General features: G+C 44.3%; 1 protein-coding gene across 1 annotated transcript; it reads left to right on the top strand.

Moving 5' to 3' along the window:
* Window positions 1–879: 879 nt before the first annotated feature.
* On the top strand, window positions 880–21,258 carry LOC147417720 (TCP-1/cpn60 chaperonin family protein). Its single transcript, XM_086506875.1, has 13 exons — window positions 880–1,045; window positions 1,361–1,618; window positions 16,381–16,506; window positions 16,623–16,826; window positions 16,914–17,083; window positions 17,549–17,684; window positions 19,517–19,633; window positions 19,725–19,844; window positions 20,102–20,200; window positions 20,285–20,462; window positions 20,550–20,638; window positions 20,714–20,788; window positions 20,872–21,258. Exons 1-13 carry the CDS (start codon window positions 1,031–1,033, stop codon window positions 20,965–20,967), a joined length of 1,683 nt encoding a protein of 560 aa, XP_086363001.1. The 5' UTR covers window positions 880–1,030; the 3' UTR covers window positions 20,968–21,258.
* Window positions 21,259–21,639: the final 381 nt, after the last annotated feature.

The raw sequence follows: 21,639 nt of genomic DNA, 5'->3' as shown, positions 1-21,639 counted from the left end.
TTTATTCGATGAGGTGTTGCAGTTGAGCCTTGAGGGCAAGTTAGGGTTGGCAGCGCTTCATGCATGAGTGCTCATGACTCTCTTGATCCATTTGTTCAGCTAGTGGTGGCCAACTTTGTCAAGTCTTCAACATCGTTGCCTCGTGCCCATCCTCATCTCCTCAAGGGCTGTGCCAAATGTCTCCTCAGCATTCACGCATTGCAAGTTTCATGGCTCGTGTACCACCCAACATTGAAACTCCATGATGTGCTCGACGGCTCGTGAACTCATTTCATATTTTTCAAAACTCAAGACATGTCCATCATTACATTACACTCTCTTTATTTAAATGATTGTCCACTATCTTATTTCAACGAATCTGTCTTTTTGGCCTATAAAAAAATGCTTGAAAATATAACTCCATCTTTTTTCTATTTTAGTGAGCAAAAAGAAAAGGTATCACTATAACCTTTGGGCAGCCCAAAAAATATTCCTCATAATTTTTTAAAAATTTTTTAGCCATCCAAAAAGAGAACCCATCTCAAATAAAAATAAAATAAAAACGAAAGAACTTCTCAAAATGAAAAGATGATTCTTGGGATTTGTGAACCCACAAAATGAACAAACCCACGTTCTTTTCATTAGAGGCAACCCAAAATCTTTAATATTTGAAGACTCAAGACATGTCATCATTAGAGTTACACACTCTTCATTTAAATGAGTACCCACTATCTTAATTCAACCAATCAACATTTTTGGCTTAGCAAAAAATGCTTAAAAATACAACTCAATTTATTTTTTCTATTTTAGTCAACAAAAAGACATTGCATCGCTATAGCCTTTGCCCTTTGGGCAGGCCAAAAAAAAACTTCTCTTCTTCTTCTCTCGTGTGGAAAATGATGAAGTTTGAAATTCAATGACATTAGGTCACAACCAAGAGCAGCGCGCATGCTGAAGTTCCCACCAAAAAAACCTCAAGAGCCTTCTTTATACTTCCATCTCGAATCGGGCTACAGCAGTGTCCCCTGCCTTTACTAGATCCTGCAGGGCCATGGCGTCTATGCTGGTAAGTACTTCATCCCCTTCCTGAACATCCCTTCTTTCTTGTGCTTCGTCTTCGTCATTTCCAGCGGAAACCTGGAACTCAGAAAATGAGCTCCTTTCGTGGATTCCTTCTAGGCTTTAGATCATGTACGTACATTTTTTGCGGAAACATGAAACTTGGAAAACCTGAGTTCCGTGCGTGGGTTATTCCTCCATCATTTACATGCATCTTCTGCGTTCGTTACCATTGTATGTTAGGCTCGTGAAAGTACATGCCTTCCGTGGCATATCCTGTTGCTTTCTGATAGCATTTACAAAGCTTTCGAATTTCATGCAGCAACCTCAAATCATTCTGCTGAAGGAGGGGACAGATACATCACAGGGGAAGGCACAACTGATCAGTAACATCAATGCTTGCACTGCGGTTGTTGATGCAGTTCGCACAACCCTTGGCCCCAGAGGTATGGACAAGCTCATCCATGATGACAAGTCCACCACTATTTCCAACGATGGTGCCACAATCATGAAGCTTCTTGACATTGTCCATCCGGCTGCAAAAGTTTTAGTGGATATCGCCAAGTCCCAAGATTCTGAGGTAATTTTGTGATTGAATGTTGCAAACTTGCAAGCAGACTTCTTCTTTTTTGAGACTTGTCATTGGTTACATTCATTGTTTTCTGCATATGAATGGGCTTGGGCCGTATCATGTATGGCAATGTTTTGGGTAGATAGGTTGATGTGATTGGATTGGGGCAATGTCTGGAATTGGATCTCTTTGTAGGATTTGAAGTCAATTAATTTATTGATTGTACCTCTAGTTAGTTGTTACTCATATTGCTACTTTATAGTCTAGGGACCTAAATGACATGGGGGAGAGAAAATTATGAGGTTGAATTGCGTGAAGTATTTTGTTCTGCTAAGAACAAGGTTTTAAGTTTGGTTTTTCTAGTAAAAGGTTTTGACTTGGGCTTTTAACTTCTGCTTGTCATAAATGGTACCATTTTGGGAGTTGGCTTGACTAGCATTTAGTTTAATGCAGAGAATAGATCTTAAGGAGAGACTTAAATGGTCGGAATTTTGAGAGAATGGGAATGTCACATTGCTACAATATTTGATGACTCTTGAAACACTATGATGCAAGGTCTACAACTAGTGTTTTGAATACAAGAATGGATGACACTTGGTGTTCCTAGGAAAGACAAATCCAAGGCCAAGAATACTTTATCACATCATTAATGGAAAAAGGCGGGGTGTACGTGGCACACATAATTGGTATGAGAAACTACCTCACGCAAGCTAGGCACGATGTTACAACAACCTTGACTCCTTTAGGTTCGCCCCTAGAAGATATTGGGGCACTTGCAATTCTATCGAGAGAGGTGAAAATGTCACAAATGGTTGACGTGTCAAGCCATTGAAGACTTGAGCCGACTTGTAAATCCCGGCCGAGGGGCCTAAACCCTAGAAGCAGTAGAAGAAGTTTTACCAACTTACAATGTCTTGCAGAGTGGCCTATTTTTAAAGAGGAGTTTCCATCAACTTATGGGACCTTGTCCTATGGGGCCCAATTGAAGATTGTCCATATAGTTGCCACGTCAGTATGTTTTATGCCTATACTTTGTGTGTGTGTAGATCTTGTTTTGTGTCACAGACTTGGGCACCCCAAGTCGAAAATTCGACACGACACACGAGATAACCACTTCAAATACTTCACAACTTTAAAATCATAGTTCAATTCGAGACGACACGGTTCGATGTAGTTCCATTCCCAGAAGTATTGGCCCCAAAGACTGGCGCCCCTTTCGGTAGTTCTTTTATATAAATGCTTGATCAAAGTACAACTCCCGCAGGTCCTGTACTCTCACTCTACGTCCATATGCCCCTGAGAAGTGAGGCTCCTTAGGCTCCTTTTATTCTTACAAGGGATGCCAAAAGCAGAGCCCCAAAAGTTGTTAAACCCAAAAGCAAACTATTCCAAAAGCAATGATTCCAAAATCTGCCAACAAAAAGCACAAACGTGATTTATAGAAATTCGTAAAACCGCCACGTCAACAATCAATGCAAAACGCGAAAATCCGTGCATTCTGCCACATCATCATGTCAACGCAAAATCCGGGTGTCCGTACAGTTCTGCCACATCATCTCGATGTACAACATGTCACATCACCATGCTGCCATGCCATTTGTTGTCTGGGCAATCCTACCACGTCATCATTTTGTGACATTTTAGGCAGATGAAAAATTCAGCTTCGTACCAAGATTATCCATCAAGGCACGCCAAAAATTTCCTGTCACGCGAGGATCTCGATCACTCACAATAGACTTAGGCATTCCATGATGCTTAAAGATCTGTGCCAGGAAGACCCTAGCCATATGATCTGCTTTGATCGTTTTCTTGATTGGTATAAAGTGTGCTTGCTTGCTAAACCTGTCCACAATGGTCCAGATTGCGTCATTTCCAGTCTGAGTTCTAGGGAGGTCCATGATGAAGTCCATGGCAATACTTTCCCAAGGTTCATTAGGCACAGGCAAAGGTTGTAGCAACCCAGGCGTCTTATGCCGATCATACTTCACTTTTTGGCAAACCAAGCATTCACTGACATACTTATCAATGTCTGCTTTAAGGCTAGGCCAAAAGAAATATCTTTCCATTGCTAAGGTCGTAGGGAGAATACCCCGATGACCCGCATAAGGCGAAGCGTGTGCTTCATCCATGATCTTCTTTCTTAATGGTTCCGCCACACATATGGCCTGATGGTGGTAGAGATAACCGTCCCGAATGGAATAGGGAAACTCATTCTCTCCACGATGTAGCTTTTCCCAAATGGTGGAGAAGTCTGGATCATTCGGATACAAATCCGGTAGTGCTTCTAATTCTTGGTGATACACCGAAGTGATAGCGTTCACCCTTGGCCGCCTAGACAATGCGTCCGCGACCACATTCTTACTCCCAGCCGTGTGAAGGATCTGGAAGTGAAACATAGACAAAAAGTTTGCCCATCTCATCTGCTTCTCAGATAGTTCCTTTGCGTAAGAAAATACTGCAAACTCTGGTGATCAGTCTTGATCACAAAATCTGCCCCTAGAAGATAGTGCTTCCAGTTGGATAAGGCGTGAATCACAGCCGTGAGTTCCTTTTCGTAGATTGATGCATGCAACTCTGCATCCTTAAGTCGTCTGCTTTCGTAGGCCACTGCATGGCCTTGGTTTAACACTGCTCCGATGCAATCGCCTGAAGCATCGCAGTGAACCTCAAATGGTTTTCTTAAGTCAGGCACTATCAAAATAGGTCCATGGCTTAACAAGTACTTGATCCGATCAAAAGCTCCTTGTTGTCTCGATCCCCATCTGAAAGGAATCTTCTTCTTTGTCAAGTCATGAAGTGGTCCTGCTACATGAGCAAATCCTCGGACAAACCTTCGATAATATGAACATAATCCTAGGAAACTACGTACATCATGTACCGTAGTGGGAATAGGCCAATCTTCTACCACTCGGATCTTGGCAGGATCCATACTCACTTGATTGTGAGAGACTATATGGCCGAGATAGTGTATCTCTGAGAGAAAGAACTCGCTCTTCTTTGCATTCACATGCAACTCATGCTCTCGCAATTCTTGAAACACTAAGTTCAAGTGCTTCCGATGTTCCTCTTTTGACTTAGAGAAGATGAGTATGTCGTCAAAGAATACTCCCGTAAAAGCTCGATACGGGCTGAAAATGCGGTCCATCATGCGATTGAACGTCGCAGGAGCATTGGTCAAGCCGAAAGGCATTACCAAAAATTCATATAGTCCAAAGGTTGTGCGGAAAGCAGTCTTATGGACATCCTCAGGGGCGATCCGTATCTGATGATACCCACTCTTTAAGTCTATGCGACTAAAGACACTTGCACCCTGCAACTTATCAAGTATATCATCAATTCGAGGGATCGGAGAGCGATTCTTGATCGTGATCTTGTTTAAAGACCTATAGTCTATGCACATTTGAAACGTGCCATCTTTCTTTTGCACCAGTAAAACTGGAGAGCAGTAGGTGAAGCACTTGGCCGTACTAACCCTTTCTCTAGAAGCTCGTTGACTTGCTTCAAAATTTCCTCTTGCTGAGCAAGACTCACCCGATAAGGGGATTGATTGGGAGGCGAGCTACCTGGTATGAGATCTATGTGGTGATCTTCCGGGCGTATCGGAGGGAGTTCATCAGGAAGTGTTTCCGTGAAACAAACTTTGTACTTTTCAATAAATTGAAGACGATTAATTTCCAGACTAGAGAGAGAGTCCCTACTAGTTTTATCCTTCTCACGTGCAAAAATCAAGTAAGCAGAAACACACTTCTTCATTTCTTTCTTAATGGAGATATGGCTTACAATTGGGAACTGCCAATCTCCTGCATCAGCATGAATCTTTATTTTCTTACCCCCATGATCAAAAGTGAGGGTCTTTTCCACATAATCGGGAATAGGTGTCATGTGGAAGTGCCATGGCATACCCAGGATGATATCCCTCGATGGGTGCCATCAAAAATGATTCGCGGTCCTTGTACTCGCCAATCCGAAGATTGAACTGTCCTTGCACGGGAGTTGCATTGGTTGTCAACCCCTCGAATGCCGATCCGAATGTAACCGGTGTGCCAAGCTGAGCCGGTGTGAGGCACAAACGTTCCGCAGTATCCAGGGAGATGAAGTTATCCGTGGATTTTGGATCATAAAGAATCAGTACTCGCTAGTTGTTCAAAGACCCCCAGCCCTTCTGAAGTTGACGCTTTCCTTTCTCCATTTCTATGTTTCCTTGAACATCTGGAATTGAGTTCGAGCTTGGCGGTGCGGGTTCCTTCCTTGCTTTTTCTTGCCTCGCAGAAGCTTGTTCTTGCCGTTGCTGCTTTAGAGGGCAATCCGGTTTCACATGTCCTTTCTTGCCACAGTAGAAGCATCTTCCTTCCTCTCTGTAAGTTTGAAGTTGAGTAGGAGAAAGATACTTAGTTCGCTTGCCATTGCCCTCTGGCTTCTTAGAACGATCATCGTCCCTCGATGGAGGACGTTTTCTTCCTTGGCCCCCTTGGTCATCGTAGACCCCTCTGTCTTGCACGGTAAGTGCTATGTTCCATTTTTCTGGGCGTCCCAGTAGAGTGCAAATCCTCAGCAATGATTGCTGACTCCATCATCCTCTGAAGAGTGTCATGCGGATACACTTTCATACTCTTTCGAAGCTGCGGTTGGAGACCCGCTTCGAACTTTCTTTTCTTTTCCTCGTCGGCAATCTTCATGAAGGGAGTGACCTTCAGAAGAACCGACCAATACTTGTCCACATAGGTCGTTACTCTTTCATGTTCCTTCTGGGCAAGCCAGTCCCATTCCTTCCGTATGTCTTGCTCGAAGTCAGGTGGAAGAAATTGTTCATAAAATTCAGATTTGAAGCTCTCCCAAGTTCTGGTGTGAGAACCTTCCAGAATCTTGGCTAGCCACCAATTACTTGTCGTTTCCTTGAGGTGCATCCCCACATGGCGTAATTTGGATCTTTCTGTGAAGTGCCCATTGGTAAAGGCGACTTCAAACTGTCTGATGAAGGACAATGCTTTGGAGATGTCTCTCCGTCCGTTGTAGGTTTCGAACTTGATGTCCTTGTCGCCCGATTTGAAGACTCTCATGCGATGTTGAGACTTGCGACCATGCTTCTTGAATCGAGGCTTATCTTTAGGTTGTTGAAGAGTAGTAGTAGTAGCGGCTTCCTTCTTCTGACGAGATGATCGAGAAGTAGAAGTATAATCAGGAGAGTAAGATGGAGAGGAGATAGAGATGTCCTTGCTCTCGTTTAGCAAAGAGAGCGCTTTTTCCTGGCCTTTCCTTGGAGTAGGCCGTTCATTCCGATCCGAAGATCCTTTGTGCACCTCGGCACGTTCTTCTTCTCTTTCCTCCTGTGGTCTCACGCCAACAGTGTTGTCTTGATGCTTGGCTGCATCAGTTCCATTCGTTTTCTTCATTCCGCCCAAGAGCTTTTGGACATCCGACAATAATAAGATTTGTTGCAAATCCGCAAGCTGAGCTTGCACTTGTTGAAGCTCCTCTTCAACGCTTCTCCCTTGGCCCGACATGGTTCTTTCCGTTCTTCCCGGAATCGTCCTTCTTTGCAGAGAAAGAGAGGAGTCCGAGCTCTGATACCACTGTCACAAGACGGGAGCGTACACGAGCACTTAGAAATCTGAAAAATTAAAATACTTTGCAAAGGTGAGAGAAGGGAGAAGATGACACAGTATTGGGGACCAGAAGATGGGCTGGTCCCCCCCCCGTTAAGAGTATTCTTTTATTTAGGGAGAATTCGTATACAAGCACGAGAACCCGAGGAAACCCCTCCGTTCTGTAATCTTAGACCCGAAGGTCGTGCTTTCCCGTAAAGGGCTTGGGCACAAGGCCGTTCCTTCCCGTAAGGGGCTTAGACGCGAAGCTGTACTTTCCCGTAAGGGACTTAGGCGTGAAGTCGTACTTCCCGTGAAGGGCCTTCCCGTAAGACGGGAGATTCCTGCAAAACAAACCACACCAAGCAACAATTCTCAATGCGTATCAACATCTTATACCTGTCGCTCCTTGCTCGGAAAAACGACCTCCGTACTCAGTCGTCACACGAACACTTGTCGTTTTCCGTCGTCAGCCTCTGCTCCAGAATCCCAGCGCTAGTGCTTTCTGCTGCTTCCGGCATGTCCTAAAACTGAACGCTTGCTACCCTTTTATAGGGTTTGGCACCCGGCAGGAATAGAGCTGAAAAAGCAGGCCCTGATGCCCTAGAGAGAGGAGAGAGAGATCGTTGGTGCTGGCGCTTTTCAAAGAGAGGAGAGAGAGAGAGAGATCGCAGATTTCAGCCCCCTGCGTAGCTTTTAGCGCTGGTTTTTTTTTCTTCATAAGAGCCTTGCTTTATTTTATTAATAAAAGGGTTGGTCACTTAAAAGTGACCGGCCACTTTATAAAATAAAGTGTGAACCTGTTCAAACTTTAAAAACTCACTTAGTTAGTGAAAACAATGCTACACGAACACATTCCAGGCGTCCCCAGGTGCAGAACTCGGCCATAGATGCAATGCAGACATAGACTCCTCGCGGGAAAGCATCTGTCCTCCCGTGAATGTTCCTGCTTTTCGTAAAAAGCTTCAGTGAACCCATCTTTATTCTTGTGCTTGCGTTCTTACGCGTATTTTCTTACTCAGTTTGGATTTCCTCCTTAGCCTACGGAATGCCCCCTTTCTGATGCACCCGTCACCCATCATGTGACGCATCAGGGGCACTCGTAACCTGGCCCTTTCCACCGAACTTACGGAAACTCCTTCGCGATGTTTACTGTCACCCATCAAATGACACATCAGAGTTGCTCGTTCTTGATGGCAGTTCTTGTAGCTACAATCTTTTAACAGTTCTTAGTGCACATAATAAAATATCCTAAAAAAGAGATTAATCATTAAAAAATAAGAAAATAGTCCAATTAGCAACAAAGAGCTGTGCACTGACACGAGTGCAGTGGGATCTTGGAGAGCGGTTTTGGAGGGACGCTTACTCTTTAGTCGACCATCTAGGGGTCCCTTTCTTTTAGTACACTGTTCGACTCGGACGTCACATAGTGGAAGCACGGAGAGAGGCTCGTTTTGCTGCAACACCTCATTGGCAGGAGGAGGGTCTCACAACAGAGTTCTTGTCAACCTTTTGGGCGAGGTTGTGGGACGCCAGACAACCGTGGCGAGTCACTGTTCCAGTGGCTAGTTGCACATAGAGCTACATCAATGGGGAGCTGGCTAGTACATAGTGGCCTTTCGACAGCATGCGCAGCTTGTGACCACCCTTTGGAGAGTTAGCGCCACTGTCTGTGGGACTGCCCTATGGCACAACAAGTTTGGCTTCGGGTCCTTCGGTTGATGCTAGCGCTTTCCACAGCACGACAGTACACTTGGGGAACAGTTGCTTGGTCCACTCTCACAGGCCCTGCACTACAATTTGAGCTATCCTCCACTAGCAAGATGATAGTGATGCAGGGGGGTCGACCTACACTCCAGCCGGCTACAGAGCTTACTCCATAGGAGTGGTGCAGTGAGAGATAGGTGTGCTTGGAGTTTGCTGTGGCCCGACACTCTGGTTCATCTGGCGGGCCCATTGCTTTTGTATCTTCGAGGCTCTTCTTGTGCCACCAACGGAGACTGTTCGAGATTTTTGGCCGGAGTTGATCCATACTCTTAGGGCACAATTCAAGAGACTTCAGGGCAGCTCCGACCGCATGCTAGAGCGCAGAGAGGCGTTCCTTCGACTCTGGCGCCCGGGGCCTTTCTTCACCATGGTCCGGGGTGAGCTCAAATGGCACTACTTGTGTGGCTTTTCCCTCCTCCCATCTCCTGATTTAGCCCTCATTGTACATATGCTGTTTTTCTTTGGGATAGTCTCCTCTTATGGTTGTTGTAGCCCTCTCTATTAGAGGTGGTTGACCGTTGTAGCCCTATGGACATTTTTATTAACTAATAGAAGGATTTTTTTCTCGGGAAAAAAAAACAATTTCAAGGAGATGGCTCACCTTGTCGCAAAAGAGTGGATGTCTAGCTCCATACTTCCCAATGCTTACAGATGCAAGTTCGTCGCTTCTATTACCTTTTATATTTGTACACAAATAACAAGATCTTGCAAAAACATTAATTCCACACATGCTGAAATTTTTTGTAGAAACCCTAATTTTCCAAAGTTGTTGGATGTAAAATCCGTTCACGTCAATGCGCATAGCTTGTTGAGTGGATCAACTTTGCCTTCTGTCGCATATCCAAATTCTCAACCATCGAAGAGATTTTTAAAAGTCTTTGCAACACAGAATAAGCGTCAAAAAACGAACTCCTTTGTCTCTTGCAAGTGGTCTTGAATTCCTTATGGCTTATGTCCTGTAAGACAGAGCGATGAAGACGGGAGCGCGCTCGATGCGCAATGAAGTAAGGGTGGGAGTAGTTGATAAGTCCGGGGTCGGCGCACGAAGATTCTTTAATAAAAGGGTCTGCACACGAAGATTCTTATATAAAATTTCCAGTGAGCTTTGGAAACGCCACTTTGCTCTGTCTCCTCTTTGGTAGGACCGGTGTCAGGAGTTTTTTGGAGCAAGGGATTGCGCATATGTACATATACATGCATGGTGCATCAAATAAAGGATTGCCCATTTTCCTTAGCCAGGTGGTTATGTGGGGCCCACATGTGTATAGGTAGGACTGCATGTACATAGTGCAGCGATTTTCACTATTATCAATACTAGTGTGTTCTTTCTACAATAAGGAGGATTTGGTAGCGCGTAAAACTTCTCGAGGAAGCTATCCACGGGCCGACGACGTGAGGTCAGCAGGTGCGTCAGATGGCATCTAGTGGCGTCAGGAGGGCGAACGAGGTCAATATTTGCACGCAGATGAGGACGGACACAACGTGGGTGTTTTCTTGTGAGAGTTACGCAGAAAGGTCATCATTAGGACCACTTTTTGGGGCCACTTCACGTGGTGGCGAGATGCATTATTGGAAAAAAGCTGAATGCCAGGTGTGCGAATGATGCAAAAAGGTGACAACTATGTACTGCGAGGTCAGTTTTTGGCCTGTTCGGGGTCCGTTTGAGCCCATCTAAAAGGCCAAGGGTGACCAACTAATAAATCTAAGTGTGGGAACTGAAAAAACTGAGAGAAGACCAGAAAAAACGTGGAGAAGAGAGGAGGAACAGTCGCAGCTGTGTTTTTGCTCATTTTGGAGTCTGTTTTGGCCGTAAACTGCTCATCCGAGGTCGTATTTGAGCACTTTGACATTGTAGACTGGGGTTTTGGGCCGTTCCGGACGCGATGGCATTGTCCATTTTGCCAAATTCCTCACTCTTTTCCTGCTGTTTTTCTGTGTAAGTTTCTCCTATGAGCGAAGTTTCTGCTCTAGTTTGTGATTGTATCTGGCTTATTTTACCCATATTGTGTGAGCTATTTGCCCCATTGGTGTTGGCCCAAGCTCAATTGTATCTAAACATCAGAAATTCTCCTCTTTTGAGCTGAGTTTTTTAGGGGTGTGTGTGTGTGTGTGTGTGTGTGGAGTGGACAAGTGGATAATTTCTCTCCTCTCACTCCAGAGGTGTGTTCCCTGTCTCGGCCAGGTGTGTTGTCTAAGCCGAGTGGTGCCCTATAGTGTGTGTGTATCTTCCCAAGAGTGTGTGTCGGGTCGTTATAGAGGCGCTGTGTGTGTTTTCATCCGGCTCACACCGGTATTCTTTCAAAAAAGCACACGCTTGAAGCTTGGATACCACTGTTAGAGACTTGGACACCCCAAGTCGGAAATCTTGCACGATACACGAGAGAATCACTTAAAACACTTCACAAAACTTTATCACAGTTCAACTAGAGTCGACACGGCTTGGTGTAGTTCTGTGCCCAGAGGTATTGGCCCCAAAGTTTGGCACCCCTTTTGGTATTTATTTTTATATAAATGCTTGAATATTTAAAGGCCCATGGCCTCTCACAAAAGCAGTTGATGAAAAGCTTCAAACTCAAAACCTTGTGGCCCAATAGCTGCCAAGGAAAAACGCGATAATCCGTATACTGCCACGTCAACAATTGTCAAGGAGCTATTCGTACGGCTTGCCATGTTCGATGCGAGATGCGGGGTTCCGTATTGTGTATTCCACGTCAGCATTCCGACGTCAATTCGAGACTGCTATGTCATCAGTTTGTGACATGCCCACCGTAGTGTCGTACCAAGTCTTTGGACTATTAGGTTTCTTGGTTAGGGCAGCCCACCATAGTCACATGGGGACGAGGACGGGTCTCGGGGATGTGGCAGATCCCAGGGACGGGGACGTGGCAAAACAAGGGACGGGGGACGCGCTCTAAAAAACACTAGTTCTTGCAAATTTAATACTGAGACAACAGTGAACACTAAGAGCACAAGATTGCAAAGAAAAAGTGGGTTTTGCACTCATATTACATAATACCAAATATAACAAAGGGCGTGCGTGAGAGAGAGAGAGAGAGAGAGAGAGAGAGAGAGAGAGAGAGAGAGAGAGAGAGAGAGAGAGAGAGAGAGAGAGAGAGAGAGAGAGAGAGAGAGAGAGAGAGAGAGCCTATGTGGCATGGATGAGAGAGAGAGAGAGAGAGAGAGAGAGAGAGAGAGAGAGAGAGAGAGAGAGAGAGAGAGAGAGAGAGAGAGCCTATGTGGCATGGATGATGGCTCGCCGCCCATGGGACTCGGTAGCACTTAGAAGTTAGAAGGGTAGGCTTGCCAGGCCTTCCCTTGTGTGCCCTTAAATAGCAAAGAGAGATGGCCTATGTGGCATGGATGATGGCTCGCCGCCCATGGGACTCGGGAGCACTTAGAAGTTAGAAGCGTAGGCTTGCCAAGGCCTTCCCTTGTGTGCCCTTAAATAGCAAACTATTGCCCCCAAAAATGGCCCAAAATTGGTTCGTCCCACCCCTGTCCGCGTCCCATGCTGCCCCGTCACCGGGGACCCACGTCCTAGGACGCGTTCCGCCCGTGTCCCTTGTAAGGGACGTCCCTGCGTCTCAAATAGGCGTCCCATTCTCGCGTCCCCCGTCACGTCTCGCATGTTGAGGGCCGCGTCCCCTCGTTCCCTGCAGCCCACCTTGTCAAAGCCTACCTTTAAGAAAAGATGTGACTCATAGCAACTTGGATTCTTTCATAAAATTTTCGATACTGAATAGGACGTCAAAATGTTGTTAAAACTTGAGAGTGTTGTGGGAATCTTGGACGCATGAGAAGCTTAAAAATTTGGGCGTAGCACCACCATCCATAAAAGGTTTTGGACCCAAATCGGCCACCGGAGGTGTTGAGTAATTATAGTAATGGTGATGATGCGCATGAGATGAATAGGTAGGTGCAGTAGGTGGTGGTGGGACATGGAAGGAGGTGTAGAGGGCAACGGTAGTGGTACTTTGGAGGCTATATGCGATTATTCTCCTGAAGCCATATTCTTGAAAATGCCTCCCAAAGGCTAAGAGACATCTCCAGAGCTCTGCCATGAAGAGGTGGTCAGGTGGAAGAGGAGTAAATCTAATAGGGTTGGGATGGCATTATAGGGTTAGCAAGGGGATTCAAGGTGCTCAAATAGTTGTGCAAAGCTTCCAAGTCAATCGTGTCATCCGTTGGTCTTTGTTTTTGTTGTTTGCCACATACTTGGCATGTGTCTCGTTTGGGTGTCTCTGAGTGGTTGGGCTCAACAGATTTTCTTCTTCGGTAGTGCGATCTCTCGGTGCTTCGTTCATGTCGATAGGATCGCGCTTTGGTTTGCATAGGGCAAGGGAGCAAGCTATGCTGTGATCCCACTGTAGTCGCTTACAATGAGAGACCGGAGGGAAACACAACGACAATTGCAACTACACGCCCGACTACACTTAAACACTTCAAAATACTGAGGAAGAGAGTAGGTGACACGGCTCGACAGAATTCCGAACAAAGACGTATTGGCCCCAAAGATTGGCGCCCCTTTCGGTATTTCCTTATTATTATTAGTGTTCGCAAAGTACAATTTGTGAGAGTCTGATTCTCTATGAGACTTCGCGTCCAGATGCCCTTGAGGATTGGCCCTTGGGCACTTATAAACATTACAAGGGATGCCAAAAGTAGAGCCCCAAAAGCTTACGTCCTAAAAGCTCTTCCCCAAAAGCATTTGCATCAAAAAGCTTGTCTACCAGAAGGTCACTGAGAGGTCCAAACATCCGAAAGTTAGCCTTGGACCCGAAGGTCACTCAAAGGTCCTAACATCATGCAGGTGGCATTCAGATGTAGAAATCACATAGAGAGAACTGATCACGACACATAGGATTCTGGCTTTGACCAAGAGATTGACATGGACCACCTTCTGAGGGAGAGTGAATCTGAGCCATGCCTAGGTGGAAAAGTATTTCTACTGGCCCGAGCTCAAGAATAGCTTGTACGAGTTTGTGTGCACTTGCTTAGTGTGTCAAAAAGGTAAAGTTTGATAGGCATAGATGGCCAAGACTCCTATAGTCTTTATCTATTCTTGACCGACCTTGGGAAAGTGTAGCACTGGATCTTCAAGTACAGATGGAAAAGGAATTGAGAGCTCGTCCCTAGGATTTTACTTACGGGAAGGAAACGATCATCGAGTCTAACAACTAGAACGGAGGGGTTTCTCCGGTTCTTGTGCTTGTAAAAAGATTCTCCCTAATAAAGATTCTATCTAGGGAGGGGGCAGGGGACCAACCCATCTTCTGGTCTCTGATATTGTGTCGATCTTCTCCTTCGTCTCTTTCTTCAGAGTTTATTTATTTTCAGCTTATTGATTATTTGTGTGCGCTCTTGTTTGTGACACATCCATTTGTGACACGTGTCACAACTCTATGACGAGGCTGCCCAACACACCCTCTTGCAAAGGACCCTCCCCCGGTTGGCTTGTTGACACGTGGCATGACTGTACGGACTGCCGGAACTTGCAGCGCATTTCACGGGTTGACAGGTTGTCGCAAATTGGAGAGAGAGAGAGAGAGAGAGAGAGCTCTTTTGTTTGCTTTATTTGAGAGAGAGAGAGAGAGAGAGAGAGAGAGAGAGAGAGAGCTTTTGCTTTATTTTACAAGGCTTTTGATTTCAGCTTTTGGGCTTTGCTTTTGGCACCCCTTGTAAACTCTTTAAATAAGTTGTTTGGGCTCTGACTTCTCAGAGCATCTGGACGCAGAGTGTAAGAGTGAGTCCTGGCTACTCGCTTGTACTTTGAGTTGCAGATTAATACAAAAAGAAATACCGAAACGGGCGCCAGTCTTTGGGGCCAATATCTCTAGGCACGGAACTCCGCAGAGCCAGTGTCAAATCAATTGTGAATTGTGAACTCTTTTGAAGTGATTATTTGTCGTGTCGAGGTAGACTCTCGACTTGGAGAGTCCAAATCTATTACAACATGCAAAATGTGTCATAGGCTTGGGCTCCCCAAGTCGAGAATCTGGCACGTCATACAAGAGAATCACTTAAAATACCTCAACTTTAAAATCACAGTTTAATTTGGTCGACACGGCCTTGCCTAGTTCCATGCCCAGAGGTATTGGCCCCAAAAGCTGGTGCCCCTTTCGGTATTTATTTTTATGTTAATGCTTGAGCAAAGTACAACTCTCGAAGGGGACCTCTGCTCTCAGACTCTGCGTCCAGATATGCTCTGCAGAGTGAGGCCCCAAAGGGTTTATTTATTCTTACAAGGGATGCCAAAAGCAGAGCCCCAAAAGCTTCTAACTCAAAAGCAAGTAATCCCAAAAGCAACTGGTCAAAAATCTGCTAGCGCAAAATGTGGAAAATCCGTACAGCTGTCAATGCAATTTGCGGTTGGCCGTACAGGCTGCCACGTCATCAGCTGTCAGCGTAATTTCCGGGTCTGCCATACTGTTCTGCCACGTCAGCATCCTCTGTCTGCGGTGTTCATACCACGTCACCACTTCATGACAAAATGAATCCAATTTTTGAGTAGACATTGGCCTCGTGCAGACATACCAATGACCATCCCTTGCTGGACAATACATTCTCTAACCATTCATCCACCTAAAATCCAGTTCAAGAAGCACTAAACATTCATATCCTAATCTATCTAGTCATCTCATCCTTATGGAGCTTTTGGTGCACTAAAATGAGCGGCTGTTTAGTCTTTTGGAACTTTATTGACCATCTATCCAGTCATCTCATCCTTCCAGAACTTTTCTCTTTCACCTAGTATTCAAGAATGTATTGAGTTTCTATAACAATTAAGTGTAATTTACGCATGGGAAAACTTTACCAAAGAAGCCAATCTGATTTCAGTCACCTCCTGAACTTGCCAATATGAGGCAATTTATGGCACATGCCCATACTGGATACTGTATGACGAGGAAGGATTTTGTTTGACAATCGCATAGCAGAAGATAGCAACTCATTTGTAACATTAACAAGCGCTGGACTTAGAAGAAATGGGTTTGAAGTGCGTGCTTTAATTGTGGCCAAGGGAATCATGTATCTTGAGTCTCTTAAGGCCTGCCATGTTCACTTTCGTGACAGCCATGCCTCTCCAGAGCTGAGATGCGGATATCAGTGTGCAGACCCTTGTGTGTCTGTGTGTTTGTGTTTGTGTTTGTGTGTGTGTGTGTGTGTGTGTGAGTTTGCATTTCTTGACACCTAGTTCTACACGCATTAGTGGCCACTTATGAAGTTAGTGGGGATGTCATTGGACTTAGTCAACAATTCTCGGAACTGACGCTTATGTTGTCTTGCGGACCGTGGATGAGAACCATATGTTAGCAACTTGCACTTTTGATAGTGAATTTGGGCTTTGCCTGGTTGCATCTATGCATACGTTGTTATTGTTGATGTATTTATGTAATTGCTCTGAAGCTCAAATTCTTGTTGAAGGTAGGGGATGGTACTACGACAGTTGTTCTCCTAGCCGGTGAATTTCTGAAAGAAGCAAAACCATTTGTGGAGGAGGGTGTTCATCCTCAAAACCTTATCAGGAGTTTCCGCATTGCCTCTAATCTGGTTAGTTTGTCTAAATGTTCCTGCTCATTTTAAAAGGGATGTTGCTCATTCAAAACGTTAAAAAAAAGTTAGTTATCGAGGCTTTATTTAAGGACTACTGGTGTGTGACATTGCAGGCTATTGCTAAAATTAAAGAGCTTGCCATCAGCATTGAAAGAAAAAGTTTGGATGAAAAAAAGGGTCTTCTGGAAAAATGTGCAGCCACAACGCTTTCGTCAAAGTTAATAGGTGGAGAAAAGGAGTTTTTTGCCAAAATGGTTGTTGATGCAGTTACAGCCCTTGGAGAAGATGATCGCTTGAATATGATTGGAATAAAAAAGGCACATTCTAAAGATTTTGCATCTGGTTCATTCACATTAACTGAAGCATGCTATTTTCATTATTATTTACTCAATAATGTCTTTCAGGTTCCTGGTGGAACAATGCGTGACTCTTTTCTGGTGAAAGGTGTTGCTTTTAAGAAGACTTTTTCTTATGCCGGTTTTGAACAACAGCCCAAAAGTTTCACAAACCCAAAAATCTTGACTCTAAATGTGGAGCTGGAGTTGAAGTCTGAGAAGGAGAATGCAGAGATCAGGTGTGCATTGTGTTCTATTTGCTCTGCCATCCTCTTTGTAGTGGAATCATTGCCCTAATTTACATAGATACATGACTAGAGGGTTTCTTTTGACATAAGGTGGAAGCACTGAGCTTCAAGCTCTTCAGATCTGCTTAGAATTATTGAGGTTGTGGTACAAATCATGTTAGTAGCTTGCTTGTTCACGTTGGCATCTGCTGTTCTGAATATAATCAGCATCGTTCATGGCCAACAAAATGGATTTAGAAAATACGTAATTTGTGGACGGTGTATGGTTTTGTTTTTTGTGGAAAGAAGACTCTCAGGAATCTTGTTTTTGCGTTGTGCAATAAAATACTTTCTGTGGGGCTAAGAAACTTGGGTTGAAGAACACTTTGATACTCTGTCCTTGGTTGCTTCCTTAGTATGTACGTACACCGTCCAAGCCTATTCAATTCTAAGTTCTTGTTTTTTTTTTTTTTGCAGGTTGTCTGATCCAGCACAATATCAATCTATTGTAGACGCAGAATGGAACATAATTTATGATAAGCTCGACAAGTGTGTCAAAAGTGGAGCAAAAATTGTTCTGTCGAGGCTTGCAATTGGTGACCTAGGTACCCAGGTAGAACAAAACAAAATACGTGGACCTTCATGACTTCATAACATTTTATTAATTGGGAGAAGGCGCGCTTGCGTCCAAGTGGAGAAAAATAGTCTCAATTTATTTGTTTTGTTTAAAGTTTCAAGGCCACAAAGGAAAATTATGCATATCCTGAACACACCCATACATGCTATCGATAATATCATAAGCCCTGCAACCGTTGATTGGCAAATGTTCATTCTTGGTTCTGTTTTCCAAATTCCATGATTGGGACAATGCTGTTGTTGATATCTTTTTAATGATCCTTTGCACTATTTTCCTGCATTTCTGAGACTGGAATTGGCACTGACAGACAATTTGTGCTAAGACACTATTAAACAAATTTGTACATTTAAACTGCAAGACATAACATGTCTAAGCTTGGGTCTCTTGTGTGAGCAATCACACATCTGGCAACCTTATTCAGAAATCTTGAATATCAAGGTCTAGACTTAGAGATGCCTTGAAAACACCAGGGCAGGTTGCATTTGCTGCACCAACTGGGCCAATTAGCTGTTTTCAATTATGGCATCATGGGCACTGTTCCTCTTTAGCAGGATGACTTGTGTGTGGTGTGTGATGTGCAATCTCCTCCAGAATGCTGACCAAATACAACCATGTTCACAACTGAACAAATTCTTCATTTCTACCTAAATGAGGTGCAACTCTTCTTGAGGCTATATTAAATGTAAGTAAGCTCGCTCTCCTATGTGCTGAAATTTGTCACATCATATTGCAGAAGTGGGCTTACGAAGAGATAGCATTCGTATAACTGGACTTACAGAGAATAGGTGCAAATTTTAGAGCATCGGAAGCCTCTTTGGAGGCCGCTTCAGAGCTACTTCCTACATACGAGTGGGGAGAGCGCTAGTTGTCCTGTACTTCTGGCCTCCTTTATCTCTTTAGGGAGTTGGTGTGGTTGTCTTGTCTTGATTAGAAATTCATTAAGTTAATTCATGCTGATTAGCGTGTTGTACTTTTCAAAACATTTATAGATCTTAATCCTATGCTGGTGTCTTGGAGGCTGGGCCAATCCGACTAGCAGAACAGAGGTACTCACGACAGTCTAGAGAGGATAGTGTGGGCTCATCCATTTGTGGCAGTTTGCACTCTATCTGAATCTCAATCTGGTGGATGTATATGCAAATTGGATGCCAAAAGCAAGAAACTGATGGGAGAAGGGGAGAGGGTTCAGTCTCCACTTTCCAAGTAAATTTTGTAGGAGATTCGGGGGGGGGGGGGGGGGGGGGGGGGGGGGGGGGGGAGGGGGCATGGAAACTTACTTCTTGGGCTCAAAGCCGCATATTTCTGTTGGCAGTACAGGGGGTAATGGTTCAGGTTTGAAGGCTAGTGGCAAGGCTTTTCCTGCTGACATACATTATAATAGAAAAGGAGGCCATTTGCACTGTCTTGAAGCGCAATCAGGGAAAAGAGAAGAATTCAAGAGCCAATGGCTTGATTCACAACGGTGCCCCAATTGTATCCCAATAGCAAAGGTGTAGTGGTGGCTATCAATTGGTATGAAGGAGGTTTTGGCTACTTTAAAGTAGCTGGTCATTTGCACTATCTTGAAGTGCAAAGAGAAGAATTCAAGAGCCAATGTCTTGATTTCACAACATTGCTACCCCAATGGTCCAATAGCGAAGATGTAGTGGGTGCTATCAATTGGTATGAAAGAATACTAAAATATTTCCAGGTGTTGTTGGCTGGATGAACGTCCAAATCTTGTTTACAATTTAATTTCTTTTCGGATTTATGGAAATGGATTTGACATTTTCTTATGAAGAGACTAAACAGGGTGAAATGGTGTGCAGTATTTTGCAGATCGAGACGTGTTTTGCGCTGGCCGTGTCACGGAAGAGGATCTACAGCGTGTGGCCAGTGCAACTGGAGCTGCTGTTCAAACTAGTGTCAACAACATTGTTCCTGAGGTGAACAAGTGTGGGTTGGGGTTTATTTGTTTTTCCAAACATTAATGGCAACGAAATCAGATATTTTATTTCTTGGGCATGTTTCTTTCAGGTTCTGGGGCTGTGTGAGGTTTTTGAGGAGAAGCAGGTCGGAAATGAGCGCTTTAATATATTCAGTGGGTGTCCTTCGGGAGAAACAGCCACTATTGTGCTGCGTGGTGGAGCTGATCAGGTTTAGATCCTATAGCCATCATGTATTGGGCACTGTGTTATTGTTGATGGGAGGCTCCATTATGAGGTGGACTACAACGGGTGCATATATCTATTCTAAATAGCAAATGACAATTTTGAAATTGAAAATGTGAAGCAATTCCTGGTCAGAGTTTCGAAATGAAGGATTCTTGGAAAATAAACTGGCCCATTTTGTGTGAGTGGATGCTGCAGTGCAGAAAAAATGTAATCAAATTTTGAGGGCTTTTGTCTTTGCAGTTTATTGAAGAAGCAGAACGGAGCTTACATGATGCCATCATGATAGTGAGAAGGGCGCTAAAGAATTCAGCAGTTGTTGCGGGTGGTGGAGCTATTGATGTATTGCGTCTTTTGAAAGCTGCCAGATTTTTTTTTAACCCCCTAGGGGGTTATCATGGTTGATGGATTGTGCTTCCTCTGCAGATGGAGCTTAGCAGATACTTGAGACAGCATGCTCGAACAATTGCTGGGAAGTCCCAACTTTTTATAAATTCATATGCCAAGGCTTTAGAGGTGATTCCTCGCCAGCTTTGTGACAATGCTGGGTTTGATGCGACAGACGTGCTGAACAAACTCAGGCAAAAACATGCCATGAGTTCAGGTGCATAGCGTCCTTTTCACATCATCATAACAAGGTTTTGGGTTAGATCTCGCACTCAATATGGCTGCGCTGTTTTGCTGATTCCAGGTGAAGGCGCGCTTTTTGGAGTAGACATAAACAATGGAGGTATCATCGATACATTTTCTAACTTTGTGTGGGAGCCATCTGTTGTGAAGGTGAGTAAAATAATCAAAGCTTATCTTGTTACCGAAAGCCAGCAGTGTGGTTTCTTATTAGTGTTCTGCCGCTAGATCAATGCTATCAATGCAGCAACAGAGGCTGCATGCCTAGTTCTTAGTGTCGATGAGACTATACGGAACCCTAAGGTGAGTTTAATGCCCCAGCAAGTTGAAATTTGTAGATGTCTGGATAAAAGCATAAAATGAAGGTCGACATCTATGCATTGCAGTCGGAAAGTGCGCAAGGGGAGGGTGCGGCAAATGCAATGGCAGGAAGAGGACGAGGTGGATTTAGAGGAAGAGGACGCGGGATGCGGAGAAGATAGGCCGATGTGAAGAGTCAGAGTTGGCTGTTTTTATGATTGCATTTGAGGCAGATGACAGGCTGGCGCTGGCGTTTTCAGCTGTAAATGTTTTGCAGATTTGTGCTCTACATGACACCTGCTTGTGTGCCATAGCCTAAAATTTTGCAGTCTCGATCGTTGCCACGACAGTTTTTGAGTATTGCAATCTGCTCATGTAATAGACTCTTTTTTGGAAATTGAAGGTTTTCCTGTAGCTGAGGCTGTAAACGATTGTTCTACAGGTAATACATGATTTGGTTTTTGTTGCTGATCTCTCTGATTTTGTTTTTGGAATCGAATTTGTTGACCACCAAACGGTTTTGACTTTTCTGAGTTTTAACTAGCTGTGAATCACTGAAATGCATGTTTTCTGCCATTCACATGTCAATGAACATGATAATGTTACAACCTGCCCTAAATTAAATAGTCCACTGCCACTAGGGGATGTTGGTTTTTTGAGCTTTGGTTGGGATGTAAATTGGAGTATTATGCTGGAAAGAATAAAAAGAATTTGCAATTTTGAATGTTGATTGTTCTTATTCTATCTTGGAAGTGACCTTGTGATTAAGGATTACTATTCTCAAAAATAGTTCGTGGCCTTCACAAAACATGTTCACTTTTGTGAACTGATGGGTAACCAGAGGGGCTCGATAA

This window comes from Adiantum capillus-veneris, chromosome 30 (assembly GCF_014529385.1).
Source record: "Adiantum capillus-veneris isolate H3 chromosome 30, ASM1452938v2, whole genome shotgun sequence".
NCBI classification, from domain to species: Eukaryota; Viridiplantae; Streptophyta; class Polypodiopsida; order Polypodiales; family Pteridaceae; genus Adiantum; species Adiantum capillus-veneris.
Note: the sequence above shows the minus strand (reverse complement) of the source record. Positions and strands in the feature narration are given on the sequence as shown.

Bases quoted from the DNA above. Each gene is read 5' to 3' on its own strand.
- LOC147417720 (XM_086506875.1), top strand. The intron at 1,619-16,380 runs GTAATTTTGTGA...TTCTTGTTGAAG, and splicing joins CCAAGTCCCAAGATTCTGAG to GTAGGGGATGGTACTACGAC. The intron at 17,685-19,516 runs GTAGAACAAAAC...AATGGTGTGCAG, and splicing joins TTGGTGACCTAGGTACCCAG to TATTTTGCAGATCGAGACGT.